The sequence below is a fragment of the Microcaecilia unicolor genome, chromosome 4 (genome assembly GCF_901765095.1).
Source record: "Microcaecilia unicolor chromosome 4, aMicUni1.1, whole genome shotgun sequence".
Classification (NCBI taxonomy): Eukaryota; Metazoa; Chordata; class Amphibia; order Gymnophiona; family Siphonopidae; genus Microcaecilia; species Microcaecilia unicolor.
The window spans coordinates 203,854,751-203,869,334 of NC_044034.1; the positions used below are offsets into that span (position 1 = coordinate 203,854,751).

The following is a 14,584-nucleotide window of genomic DNA, read 5'->3' on the forward strand; positions in this document are numbered from 1 at the left end:
CCTCCATCCACCCATGTCCAGCAACTCTCCTCTCCCCTGCCCTCCATCCATCTATATGCAGCAATTCTCCTCTCTCCCGTGCCCCCTCCATCCATCCATATCCAGCAATTCTCCTTTCTCCCCTCCCCTCCATGTCCAGCAATTTCTCGTCTCTCCCTGGACCCTGCCTTCCCCTCCATGTCCAGTGATTTCTCCTCTCTTCCCTCCCCTCCCCTCCATGTCCAGCGATTCTCCTTTGCGCCCATTCTTCCCTCCCATTCATGTCCACCTGCCTGCCCTATTCTCCCCCCAACATCCCCCTTTTTGTTCCTGCCACCCTGTGTTGTTTAAATCTTTTATTTACCTCCGTTGAAGCGGCCACGTCAGTGAAAGCCCTGCCTGTCTCTAGCTTTCCCTTCGTGTTCTTTCCCTCTCAGTGTCCCGCCCTCGCGGAAAGAGGAAATTATGTCAGAAGACAGGACACAGAGGGAACGAAGGGAAGGCTAGAGACGGGCAGGGCTTTCACTGATGCGGCCACTGCGATGGAGGTAAATAAAAGATTTAAACCCCCCAGAGCGGCGCGGGCACAGGCAAACGAGGGCTGTGGGAGGTGAGCTAAAAGGCGGTAAGCATGGTTTGTGGTGCCCTCCAGCCATGCTTACCTCACTTGGAGAAAAGGCAGCTGAGGGGAGATATGATAGAGGTCTATAAAATAATGAGTGGAGTTGAACGGGTAGATGTGAAGCGTCTGTTCACGCTTTCCAAAAATACTAGGACTAGGGGGCATGCGATGAAGCTACAATGTAGTAAATTTCAAACAAATCAGAGAAAAGTTTTCTTCACTCAACGTGTAATTAAACTCTGGAATTCGTTGCCAGAGAATGTGGTAAAGGCGGTTAGCTTAGCGGAGTTTAAAAAAGGTTTGGGCGGCTTCCTAAAGGAAAAGTCCATAGACCGTTATTAAATGGACTTGGGGAAAATCCACTATTTCTGGGATAAGCAGTATAAAATGTTTTGTACTTTTTGGGATCTTGCCAGGTATTTGTGATCTGGATTGGTCACTGTTGGAAACAGGATACTGGGCTTGAGGACCTTTGGTCTTTCCCAGTATGGCAAAACTTATGTACTTATGCATTTACCACCCTGGAGAGCCGGCTCTCCGTGCCAGAACAACCGACTCGCAAGATGTTAAAAAATTTAACAACCGGCTCTTGCGAGCCAGCTCCAGCACACCACTGCACCTATCTCAGTACCAGCACTAAATATCCAGGTGTTTGATGACACCTAGAAGTTATCTGGGTATGGTCAATATTCAGTGCCCTACCTGGATAGCTACACAGCATTATCCCCTGCATTCTATAAATGGCACCCAAATTTGGAAACAGATGTAAATTAACATATATACTTGAATATAAACTGATTTGGGGACCAAAAATAGGGGTCTTGGTTTATATTTGAGTCCCCACCCCACCCAATAACCAGCACTAATGTTTCTTCCCTTCTCTCAGGTATCCTGTTGTCCTGCCATGGCCAGCTCTGCCCCCAGCCCCCCCCCCCCAACTGGAAATGCTGTCATAAGAATAAAAGAATAGCCATACTGGGTCAGACCAATGGTCCATTTAGCCCAGTATCATGCTTCTAACAGTGGCCAATCCAGGTCACAAGTACCTGGCAGAAATCCAATTAGTAACAACATTCCATGTAGAATCTCAAATAGCTCCAACATTCCATGCTACCAATCCTGGGGCAAACAGTGGCTTCTCCCATGTCCATCTCAATAACAGACTATGGACTTTTCTTCCAGGAACTTGTCCAAACCTTTTTTAAACCCAGATACGCTAACCGCTGTTACCACATCCTCTGGCAGTGAGTTCCAGAACTTAACTATTCTTTGAGTGAAAAAATATTTCCTCCTATTTGTTTTAAAAGTATTTCCATGTAATGTCATTGAGTGTCCCCTGGTCTTTTTACTTTTTGAAAGAGTGAAAAATCAATTCACCTCTACCTTTTAGCTTTGGTCTACAGTTTTGATCCCAGTTCAAGATTTGCACCGTTATTCATAAATTACTTTATTCAGGCACCTCACTTTATCTTGTTTCACAGTTGTGTCCTGATAAACCATCCCGTCACGCTATTGAAGTTTTTTTTTTTTTTTTTAATCTCTGCCGAGCCCTTCACGTTCCCGCCTAGAAAGCACCCAACACTCAGCTTTCTACTTTTTGGACTGTAAGCTCTGGAACTCATTTCCATGTGATATTAGGGCTGAACTGACATTTGCTAACTTTAAGATCAGACTGAAATCATATTTATTTATTCAGGCATTTCCAACTTAACTGAGGATATTATAAACAGGAATCTACCTGCAACTTAACTTGACAGATTGAATATTATTTAAAATGTTTGTTTTATTTTGACTCTGTGTGACTCCTTATGCTTTGTGGGTCTGTTCATCAATTAATTGTGTTCCTTTTCCCTTTCTTATTTTAGTATTTGATTGTACACCACTTTGCTTTACGATTGTATTAAGAGCGGTATAGCAAGTACTGAATAAACCATAACCATAATGGAAGGGAGAGATGGCAGTAGTTTGAGCCACACCTCATTATTCTCATTTTCCACAACACAATGTCTTGTAGCGTAGGCAGCAGAGGGAACTTGCAAGGCTTCAAATAATCACTATGCTGCTATGACAAAAAAGGGGTATAGGAAAGGGACTGGACTGCCAGGCTGCACAACTTTAGAGAGTGGTTCTTTACAGGGTGATTCTGGGATTGCTCATGCCCTCATCTACGAATCTGTGCTTCCCCACTTGATGGTCATACCGTGCCAGACTGCAAACCACAGACCTAGTGCAAAATTAAAATTGGCAGTGAATAAAGTTTTTTTTCTCTCTCTCTCCACAGGTTGTTCCTATCATGGGAAACACATCCAAAACAACGAGACCTTTCTATCTTCATCAGACCCTTGCCTAACATGCATCTGTCTGGTAAAAGTCAGCCCTTGTTCTTTAACCAGCTCTCTCTCTCTTTCCTGACCTATTTTTTCAAGTACATAGTAAGTGTTTCTTGAGAAGCGTTACAGTGTCTCTTATTATTAGCTCTTAACTGTGTTGGTACCATCACCTAAAATATTGCAGAACATTTACCAATACAACCCAAGCATTTATTATCAGGGTATCAAGTACATTGGATTGTCATTGAGGGGCCCTTTTACAAAGGCACGGGAGGGCTAATGCATGGGTAGAACACGCCCAATTGGCACTATTGCCAGGGTAGCACATGTTCCCGGTGGTAATTCTGTTTTTGGCACACACTGAATCACGCGGTAGAAAATAATTTTCTTTCTTTTTTTTTTACTTTAAATTTTTATTGAAAAAAATTTTAAACAGTTTGAACAAATCATAAAATACTCGTCCATTAACTTATCCACATCTTTCCATCATCCCCATATACATGCTTGTCAATTTCTTGATTGTAAACACTATATTTCAACCCTTTATCTTTAAACTATACCTTTATTTATTTATTTGTTGCATTTGTATCCCACATTTTCTCACCTATTTGCAGGCTCAATGTGGCTTACATAATTTTGTTAATACATTGTCATTCCAGGCTATCAGATACAGTTATTAGTAAGGTGTAAAGATTTAGTAATAGAAGAAAGAAGGAAGTAATTAGGGGATAAGTATAGAAGGTGGACTTTCAAACTGGGTGGTTTGGTGAAGTGGATTAGTGAGGTTATAGGTTCTCTTTGTAGGCCTTGTTGAAGAAATATGTCTTCAGAGATTTGCGAAAGTTAGTTATTTCGTCGATTGTTTTCAGGTCTGTAGGTAATGCATTCCATAATTGTGTGCTCAAGTAAGAGAAGGTAGTGGCATGCATCTGCTTGTATTTTAGTCCTTTACAGCTGGGGAAGTGCAGATTGAGAAATTTGTGGGATGATCTTGTGGCGTTTCTGAGAGGTAGGTCCACGAGGTTTAGCATGTAGGTTGGGGCGTCTGCATGAATGATTTTGTGTACAATCATGCAGATCTTGAACGTAATGCGTTCCTTAAGTGGGAGTTCCTTAAACTTGAACCTGAAATGCAACCAGAATAAAAACAGTACAGATATCTGGGAGGGGCTATGGATTGATCAGCTATGATTAATGGAAAGAAAATTATAAGGTATGATACATAATTTTACCTTCCATATCATCATGCTGATCAATCCATAGACTGGTGGGTTGTGTCCATCTACCAGCAGGTGGAGATAGAGAGCAATCCTTTTGCCTCCCTATATGTGGTCATGTGCTGCCGGAAACTCCTCAGTATGTTCTCTATCTCAGCAGGTGGTGGTCACACACAGCAGCAGCTCTGGCTAGGTCTCCAAGCCTAATTTTTAGGTTTTGTTGAGTGCCTGGGGTTGAGGGCTCTTCTTGAGCAAGTGCAAACCTGGTGGTGCCAGGTCCCTCCTTTTCTCCCCCCCCCTCCCGCTGGCTCCGTTAAAAAAAAAAATAATAATTTTTTAGACGTCTTTAAGAGCGTTTATTTCAACGTTTATTGCAGCTGCTCACTGGGACACCAGTTCGTTACAGCTTGGAGCGAGAAGCAGGTAATTTTACCTTTTTATAGCGGACAGGGGGTTCCCCGTTCGGTCTCCATGTGGCTTATGGTGTTGGAGGGCGAGGGCGCGAGGATTCGCTCCCCGGACCGCGTGGGTGCATCTAGCGGGGATTTCAAAACCTGAATCGCCTTTGTTAAGCATCAGTTTGGAGGCTGGTCATTGTCCCGGTTCTTCCTCCGGTGCGGTGGTTTTTCCCGCCATAAGCGCCCATCCCCCGCTGCTCGCCCACTCCATGTTGGCCGGCCACTCTGCTCGGACGGCTTCTTCTTGGGCCGCCCTCGAGCTGGGAGACATTAATACTATGGTCGTCCTTGATTCGGGCGATGGTAAGAAAGCAGCCAAAGTTAAGCGCCGTTCTTCCCGCGCGGCTCCTTCTCGGAGTTTCGCGCCGGATGCTATTTTGGATGCGCAGCACGTTTCTCCCCCGCTCTTGCGAGCGCCGGTTGAGGGTGCGGCTAGGGCCGAGGCCCAAGCTGCAGAAGTGCACTGTTCGGGGGGATTCTCCCCTGAGTTCATTTTGCTGCTGCATCAGGCTTTTCTTATGCAAAACGCTGCCCCTGCCCCCCTGTCTGATAAAGGGGTTGAGGCCTCCGGAAGCAAACGCCCTCGGGTGGATTTCCAGGCCCTAGAGGACTCTGTCTCCTCTGATGTAGATGAGGGCAGCGTATCTGAGTTCTCCCAACGGTCCTTTGGGGATTCCTTGGAGGAGACGGATTCCCGCTTGGATGGAGCGGATGACCCCTCTGCAGCGTGAATTTTTCGCTCAGAGGATTTGCCCAACCTGTTAGTGCAGGCCATGAGCATTTTGAAGATTTCCTCTCCGGAGGACGTCTCTCCCTCAGCCTCTGTTGGCTCCGCCATTATGCTGGGGACAGTCTCTGCGCGGCGGTGGCTTTGGCTGAAGCATTGGTCTGCGGACCACACCTGTAAGTCTCGCCTGGCTAAGTTGCCTTTTAAAGGCAAGCTGCTTTTTGGGGTCGAGCTGGACAAAATTGTGACCGATCTCGGCACGTCTAAGGGCAAGAGGTTACCAGAGGTCAGGACTCGGGCCAGTGGTGCTTGCCCCAGTAACTCCAAAGGACGGTTTCAGGAAGCCCGTCGGTATCGCCCGGGCAAGTCGGGCTCCTCTGCCCCCTCTTCCTTCAAGAGGAACTTCTCCCCCAAGCAGCATTCCTTTCGCAGAGACCTCCTCGGAGGAGTCTGTGGGCCTTCCCTCCGACCCCACTCCTTCACCAGAGAGGAAGCTCTCGCCACCTGAGAGCCTCTCCTTTGCCTCCTTCGTCAGGGATATGTCTATTTGCATTCCCTTCCCCGTGGTCTCTGTGGATGAGCCGAGGGCTGAGATGCTATCCATCACCACCTAGAGAGTCCTCCACGGTGCCGTTGCACAATGTCCTCAAGGAGACACTGCTTCGGAACTGGTTGAGACCATTATCTAATCCCACCATCCCCAAGAAAGCAGAGTCCCAGTACAGAATCCACTCGGACCCAGAGTTAATGCGGCCCCAATTGCCTCATGACTCGGCGGTCGTGGACTCTGCTCTCAAGAGGGCACGGAGTTCGAAGGATACCGCCTCGGCGCCCCCGGGGCGGGAGTCTCGCACTCTGGACTCATTTGGGAGGAAGGCCTACCAATCTTCCATGCTCGTGACCCGCATCCAGTCTTACCAGCTCTACACGAGCATCCACATGCGGAATAATGTGAAGCAACTGGCGGACCTGGTTGACAAGCTCCCGCCGGAGCAGTCCAGGCCTTTTCAGGAGGTGGTCAGGCAGCTGAAGGCGTGCAGAAAGTTCCTGTCCAGGGGTATATATGACACCTGTGACGTGGCATCTCGTGCTGCGGCCCAAGGTATAGTGATGCGCAGGCTCTCATGGCTGCGTGCCTCTGACCTGGACAACCACACCCAGCAGAGACTGGCCGACGTCCCTTGCCGGGGGGATAATATTTTTGGTGAGAAGGTCGAGCAGCTGGTGGACCAACTGCATCAGCGGGAAACCGCCCTCGACAAGCTCTCCCACCGGCCGCCTTCAGCATCCGCCTCAGCAGGTGGACGTTTTTCCCGGGCCCGGCAGGCTGCGTCCTATGCCTTTACCAAGCGTAGGTACACCCAGCCGGCCCGAAGGCCTCGTCAGGCACAGGGACAGTCCCAGCGCGCTCGTTCTCGTCAACAGCGTGCGCCTAAGCAGCCACCTGCGCCTCCACAGCAAAAGCCGGGGACGGGCTTTTGACTGGATCCATGGGAACATAGCCACCCTCAAAGTGTCCGTACCGGACGATCTGCCGGTCGGAGGGAGGTTAAAATTTTTTCACCAAAGGTGGCCTCTCATAACCTCCGACCAGTGGGTTCTCCAAATAGTGCGGTGCGGATACGCCCTGAATTTGGCCTCCCTGCCACCAAATTGTCCTCCGGGAGCTCAATCCTTCAGCTCCCATCACAAGCAGGTACTTGCAGAGGAACTCTCCGCCCTTCTCAGCGCCAATGCGGTCGAGCTCGTACCACCCGGGCAGGAAGGGCAGGGATTCTATTCCAGGTACTTCCTTGTGGAAAAGAAAACAGGGGGGATGCGTCCCATCCTAGACCTGAGAGGCCTGAACAAATTCCTGGTCAAAGAAAAGTTCAGGATGCTTTCCTTGGGCACCCTTCTGCCAATGATTCAGAAAAATGATTGGCTATGTTCCCTGGATTTAAAGGACGCATACACTCACATCCCGATACTGCCAGCTCACAGACAGTATCTCAGATTCCGCCTGGGCACACGGCACTTTCAGTATTGTGTGCTGCCCTTTGGGCTCGCCTCTGCCCCACGGGTGTTTACAAAGTGCCTCGTGGTGGTAGCGGCGTATCTACGCAAGCTGGGAGTGCACGTGTTCCCATATCTCGACGATTGGCTGGTCAAGAACACCTCGGAGGCAGGAGCTCTCCGGTCCATGCAGTGCACTATTCACCTCCTGGAGCTGCTGGGGTTTGTGATAAATTACCCAAAGTCCCATCTCCAGCCAGCCCAGTCTCTGGAATTCATAGGAGCTCTGCTGAATACTCAGACGGCTCAGGCCTTCCTTCCCGAAGCGAGGGCCAACAACCTCCTGTCCCTGGCTTCCCAGACCAGAGCGTCTCAGCAGATCACAGCTCGGCAGATGTTGAGACTTCTGGGTCATATGGCCTCCACAGTTCATGTGACTCCCATGGCTCGTCTTCACATGAGATCTGCTCAATGGACCCTAGCTTCCCAGTGGTTTCAAGCCACCGGGAATCTAGAAGATGTCATCCGCCTCTCCACCAGTTGCCGCACTTCACTGCACTGGTGGACCATTCGGACCAATTTGACCCTGGGACGTCCATTCCAAATTCCACAGCCCACGAAGGTGCTGACGACGGATGCATCTCGCCTGGGGTGGGGAGCTCATGTCGATGGGCTTCACACCCAGGGACTGTGGTCCCTCCAGGAAAAGGATCTTCAGATCAACCTCCTGGAGCTCCGAGCGATCTGGAACGCACTGAAGGCTTTCAGAGATCGGCTGTCCTGTCAAATTATCCAAATTCGGACAGACAATCAGGTTGCAATGTATTACGTCAACAAGCAGGGGGGCACCGGATCTCGCCCCCTGTGTCAGGAAGCCGTCGGGATGTGGCGTTGGGCTTGCCAGTTCGGCATGCTCCTCCAAGCCACATACCTGGCAGGCATAAACAACAGTCTGGCCGACAGACTGAGCAGAGTCATGCAACCGCACGAGTGGTCGCTCCATTCCAGAGTGGTACGCAAGATCTTCCGAGAGTGGGGCACCCCCTCGGTGGACCTTTTCGCCTCTCAGACCAACCACAAGCTGCCTCTGTTCTGTTCCAGACTTCAGACACACGGCAGGCTAGCGTCAGATGCCTTTCTCCTTCATTGGGGGACCGGCCTCCTGTATGCTTATCCTCCCATACCTTTGGTGGGGAAGACCTTACTGAAGCTCAAGCAAGACCGCAGCACCATGATTCTGATCGCGCCCTTTTGGCCCCGTCAGATCTGGTTCCCTCTTCTTCTGGAGTTGTCCTCCGAAGAACCGTGGAGACTGGAGTGTTTTCCAACTCTCATTTCGCAGAACGACGGAGCGTTGCTGCACCCCAACCTTCAGTTTCTGGCTCTCACGGCCTGGATGTTGAGGGCGTAGACTTCGCTGCGTTGGGTCTGTCTGAGGGTGTCTCCCGTGTCTTGCTTGCCTCTAGGAAGAATTCCACTAAAAAGAGTTACTTTTTCAAGTGGAGGAGGTTTGTCGTTTGGTGTGAGAGCAAGGCCCTAGAACCTCGTTCTTGCCCTGCACAGAACCTGCTTGAATACCTTCTGCACTTATCAGAGTCTGGCCTCAAGACCAACTCAGTAAGGAATCACCTTAGTGCGATTAGTGCTTACCATTATCGTGTGGAAGGTAAAGCCATCTCTGGAGAGCCTTTAGTCGTTCGATTCATGAGAGGCTTGCTTTTGTCAAAGCCCCCTATCAAGCCTCCTGCAGTGTCATGGGATCTCAACGTCGTCCTCACCCAGCTGATGAAACCTCCTTTTGAGCCACTGAATACCTGCCATCTGAGGTACTTGACCTGGAAGGTCATTTTCTTGGTGGCAGTTATTTCAGCTCGTAGAGTCAGTGAGCTTCAGGCCCTGGTAGCTCATGCTCCTTATACCAAGTTTCATCACAACAGAGTAGTGCTCCGCACTCACCCAAAGTTCCTGCCGAAGGTGGTGTCGGAGTTCCATCTTAACCAGTCAACTGTCTTGCCAACATTCTTTCCCAGACCGCATACCCGCCCTGCTGAACGTCAGTTGCACACATTGGACTGCAAGAGAGCATTGGCCTTCTACTTGGAGCGGACACAGCCCCACAGACAGTCCGCCCAATTGTTTGTTTCTTTCGACCCTAACAGGATAGGGGTCACTGTCGGGAAACGCACCATCTCCAATTGGCTAGCAGATTGCATTTCCTTCACTTATGCCCAGGCTGGGCTGAATCTGGAGGGCCATGTCACGGCTCACAGTGTCAGAGCCATGGCAGCGTCGGTGGCTCACTTGAAGTCAGCCACTATTGAAGAGATTTGCAAGGCTGCGACGTGGTCATCTGTCCACACATTCACATCACATTACTGCCTCCAGCAGGATACCCGACGCGACAGTCGGTTCGGGCAGTCTGTGCTGCAGAATCTGTTTGGGGTGTAAATCGAACTCCACCCTCCAGGACCCGAATTTATTCTGGTCAGGCTGCACTCTCAGTTAGTTGTTCTTTGTAGGTCAATTTCTGTTATGCCTTGCCGTTGCGAGGTTCAATTGACCTGGGTTCTTGTTTTGAGTGAGCCTGAGAGCTAGGGATACCCCAGTCGTGAGAACAAGCAGCCTGCTTGTCCTCGGAGAAAGTGAATGATACATACCTGTAGCAGGTGTTCACCGAGGACAGCAGGCTGATTGTTCTCACCTACCCTCCCTCCTCCCCTTTGGAGTTGCGTTTCATCATTTTTGCTTGTCATTCAACTGAGCGGGAACGGTCACGCACGGGCAGGAAGACGGCCGCGCATGCGCGTTGGGCGTGCCCTGCGTGCGGGACCGCCCGCAAAGTTTTGTTCCGGTTGGTGGGGGCTGCCGTGGACGTCAACCCAGTCGTGAGAACAATCAGCCTGCTGTCCTCGGAGAACACCTGCTACAGGTACATAAGTACATAAGTACATAAGTAGTGCCATACTGGGAAAGACCAAAGGTCCATCTAGCCCAGCATCCTGTCACCGACAGTGGCCAATCCAGGTCAAGGGCACCTGGCACGCTCCCTAAACGTAAAAACATTCCAGACAAGTTATACCTAAAAATGCGGAATTTTTCTAAGTCCATTTAATAGCGGTCTATGGACTTGTCCTTTAGGAATCTATCTAACCCCTTTTTAAACTCCGTCAAGCTAACTGCCCGTACCACGTTCTCCGGCAATGAATTCCAGAGTCTAATTACACGTTGGGTGAAGAAAAATTTTCTCCGATTCGTTTTAAATTTACCACACTGTAGCTTCAACTCATGCCCTCTAGTCCTAGTATTTTTGGATAGTGTGAACAGTCGCTTCACATCCACCCGATCCATTCCACTCATTATTTTATACACTTCTATCATATCTCCCCTCAGCCGTCTCTTCTCCAAGCTGAAAAGCCCTAGCCTTCTCAGCCTCTCTTCATAGGAAAGTCGTCCCATCCCCACTATCATTTTCGTCGCCCTTCGCTGTACCTTTTCCAATTCTACTATATCTTTTTTGAGATACGGAGACCAGTATTGAACACAATACTCCAGGTGCGGCCGCACCATGGAGCGATACAACGGCATTATAACATCCGCACACCTGGACTCCATACCCTTCCTAATAACACCCAACATTCTATTCGCTTTCCTAGCCGCAGCAGCACACTGAGCAGAAGGTTTCAGCGTATCATCGACGACGACACCCAGATCCCTTTCTTGATCCGTAACTCCTAACGTGGAACCTTGCAAGACGTAGCTATAATTCGGGTTCCTCTTACCCACATGCATCACTTTGCACTTGTCAACATTGAACTTCATCTGCCACTTGCACGCCCATTCTCCCAGTCTCGCAAGGTCCTCCTGTAATCGTTCACATTCCTCCTGCGAGTTGACGACCCTGAATAATTTTGTGTCATCGGCGAATTTAATTACCTCACTAGTTATTCCCATCTCTAGGTCATTTATAAATACATTAAAAAGCAACGGACCCAGCACAGACCCCTGCGGGACCCCACTAACTACCCTCCTCCACTGAGAATACTGGCCACGCAATCCTACTCTCTGCTTCCTATCTTTCAACCAGTTCTTAATCCATAATAGTACCCTACCTCCGATTCCATGACTCTGCAATTTCTTCAGGAGTCTTTCGTGCGGCACTTTGTCAAACGCCTTCTGAAAATCCAGATATACAATATCAACCGGCTCCCCATTGTCCACATGTTTGCTTACCCCCTCAAAAAAATGCATTAGATTGGTGAGGCAAGACTTCCCTTCACTAAATCCGTGCTGACTTTGTCTCATCAGTCCATGTTTTTGTATATGCTCTGCAATTTTATTCTTAATAATAGCCTCCACCATCTTGCCCGGCACCGACGTCAGACTCACCGGTCTATAATTTCCCGGATCTCCTCTGGAACCCTTCTTAAAAATCGGAGTAACATTGGCTACCCTCCAGTCTTCCGGTATTACACTCGATTTTAGGGACAGATTGCATATTTCTAACAGTAGCTCCGCAAGTTCATTTTTTAGTTCTATTAATACTCTGGGATGAATACCATCAGGTCCCGGTGATTTACTACTCTTCAGCTTGCTGAACTGACCCATTACATCCTCCAAGGTTACAGAGAATTTGTTTAGTTTCTCCGACTCCCCCGCTTCAAATATTCTTTCCGGCACCGGTGTCCCCCCCAAATCCTCCTCGGTGAAGACCGAAGCAAAGAATTCATTTAATTTCTCCGCTACGGCTTTGTCCTCCTTGATCGCCCCTTTAACACCATTTTCGTCCAGCGGCCCAACCGACTCTTTGGCCGGTTTCCTGCTTTTAATGTATCTAAAAAAATTTTTACTATGTATTTTTGCTTCCAACGCTAATTTCTTCTCAAAGTCCTTTTTTGCCCTCCTTATCTCCGCTTTGCATTTGGCTTGGCATTCCTTATGATCTATCCTGTTACTTTCAGTTGGTTCTCTTCTCCACTTTCTGAAGGATTGTTTTTTGGCTCTAATGATTTCCTTTATCTTACTGTTTAGCCACGCCGGCTGACGTGGTATGTATCATTCACTTTCTGGTTGCATTTCAGGTTCAAGTTTAGTCTTCAGTTCCTGTTCAGGAGGACTTCGTGTTCAAGTTTTTTCAATTGGATTCTTCAGGAGTTGAGACGATTTTGTGTTACAGTGAGCTGCTGCATTCCTCTCCCCTCCGTTTTACGGGGCTGGATTGAGACCTAAATTCTGCCGGCGCTCCCTCCCGCTTCGTGCGGCTGTAGGGCAGCTTTGTACCCCTCCCGCTTCGGCGGTGTTAGGGTCAGTCAGCTCCTCCCGCGGTTGCGGTTGCAGGATAAGCCAGATCCCCCCGCATCGGCGGGGTGGTGTCCCTCCCCCGCTCCGCGGGGATGAGCTGGACGGATTCCCCTCCCCCACTTGTGTGGGGATGAGGTGGGTTAATTCCCCTCCCCCGTTTCGGCGGTGGTGAGCTGGGCATTGTGTCCCTTTGTGGGTGTAATTCTCTAAGTGCTGAGTCCTGCGGATGGAGCTTTGATATCGACATACTGAGGAGTTTCCGGCAGCACATGACCACATATAGGGAGGCAAAAGAATTGCTCTCTATCTCCACCTGCTGGTAGATGGACACAACCCACCAGTCTATGGATTGATCAGCTATGATTAATGGAAAGAAAACTATCAGGTATGATACATAATTTTACCTTCCTTAAGTGGGAGCCAATGAAGTTTCTCTCTTAGGGGTTTTGCACTTTCATATTTAGTTTTTCCAAATATGAGTCTTGCGGCGGTATTCTGGGCTGTTTGGAGTTTTTTGATAGTCTGTTCTTTGCAGCCAGCGTACAGTGCGTTGCAGTAGTCCAGATGGCTTATTACCATTGACTGTACCAAGGTACGTAAGATGTATCTCGGGAAGAAAGGTCTTACTCGTTTGAGTTTCCACATGGAGTGGAACATCTTTTTCGTTGTGTTCTTCACGTGGGTATCGAGAGTGAGGTTTCAGTCAATGGTAACTCCTAGAATTTTCAAGTTTTGTGAGATAGGAAGAGAGCAGTATGGTGTGATTATGGTGGAGAAGCTTTTTGTGTTATGTTGTGAGGTGAGTACAAGACATTGTGTTTTTTCTACATTAAGTTTTAGTTGGAATGCATGTGCACGATTTGGAGGCTTTGGTTAATCTCGTTGGTGATTTCATTTAGATCATGTTTGAACGGGATGTAGATTGTGACATCGTCTGCATATATGTAGGGGTTGAGGTTTTGGTTCTCACCACTCCCTCAAAGAATAAAGCCACATAAGAACAGATGATTCACAGTAGGCTCAGGCAGACTTTGTCATGTGACACAGAAGCATCCACCCACACAAGTGTTGCCACTAAAAAATTCTTTTGCTCCATTACAGCACTGTAATGCTCCTGAAAATAGAACTGAAGCAGAGGAAAAAGCAATAAAGTTGGAACAAAAAGACATGAAGGTACCCAAAGTGAAAAGACACCCCCAAATCACTAATGTTGAAACACATACCAAGAAATATAGATGGAACGCGATGGCCACAAATGCTCGTAGTCTAAGCAATAAAGTTCATGACCTTCAAGCCCTGATGTTGGAGGCAGACTTAGATGTTGTTGCAATCACAGAGACATGGCTTAACGGTTCCCACGAATGGGATGCAAGCATACCAGGCTATAATCTATTTAGGAAGGATAGAGAGGGTCGTAAAGGTGGAGGAGTAGCTCTGTATGTGAGGAATGATATCATGGCGACTGAAATGACAGGGACCTGGGGAAAAGATATGGATCACCTTAAAAAGAGAGGATAGAACCTCTGTCCACGTGGGTGTTGTCTACAGACCCCCCACACAATTAGAGGAACTAGATAAAGATCTGATTGCAGATATTCAAAAATTAGGAAAGAAAAAAGAGGTTCTGTTGATGGGAGATTTCAATCTGCCGGATGTAGATTGGAAGGTTCCGTCTGCCAAATCGGAAAGAAGTAGAGAGATCGTGGATGCTTTCCAAAGTGCTCTGCTCAGACAGATGGTGACGGAACCCACGAGGGAGGGAGCGATGCTGGATCTGGTGCTCACAAATGGGGATAGTGTGTCAAATGTGCGAGTGTGTGCACACCTGGGAAGCAGTGACCATCAAACGGTTTGGTTTGATATAACAGCTGAAGTGGAGGGCGGCCACTCTAAACTCAAAGTCCTGGATTTCAAGCGTGCTGACTTTAGTAAAATGGGGGAATACCTGAGGAAGGAGA

At 48.6% G+C, this 14,584-nt stretch overlaps 1 protein-coding gene across 3 annotated transcripts in view; it reads left to right on the plus strand.

Moving 5' to 3' along the window:
• Nucleotides 1-14,584, plus strand: part of VWCE (von Willebrand factor C and EGF domains) — a 333,354-nt gene that overhangs the window by 231,190 nt on the left and 87,580 nt on the right. For all 3 annotated transcript variants that reach the window (XR_003941942.1, XM_030201137.1, XM_030201138.1), the window contains one exon: nt 2,883-2,965. Coding sequence is in view for 2 of the 3 variants with exons in the window: in XM_030201137.1 (XP_030056997.1) it covers nt 2,883-2,965 (83 nt within the window). In the remaining variant the exon portion in view is untranslated. The remainder of the gene's footprint in view (nt 1-2,882; nt 2,966-14,584) is intronic.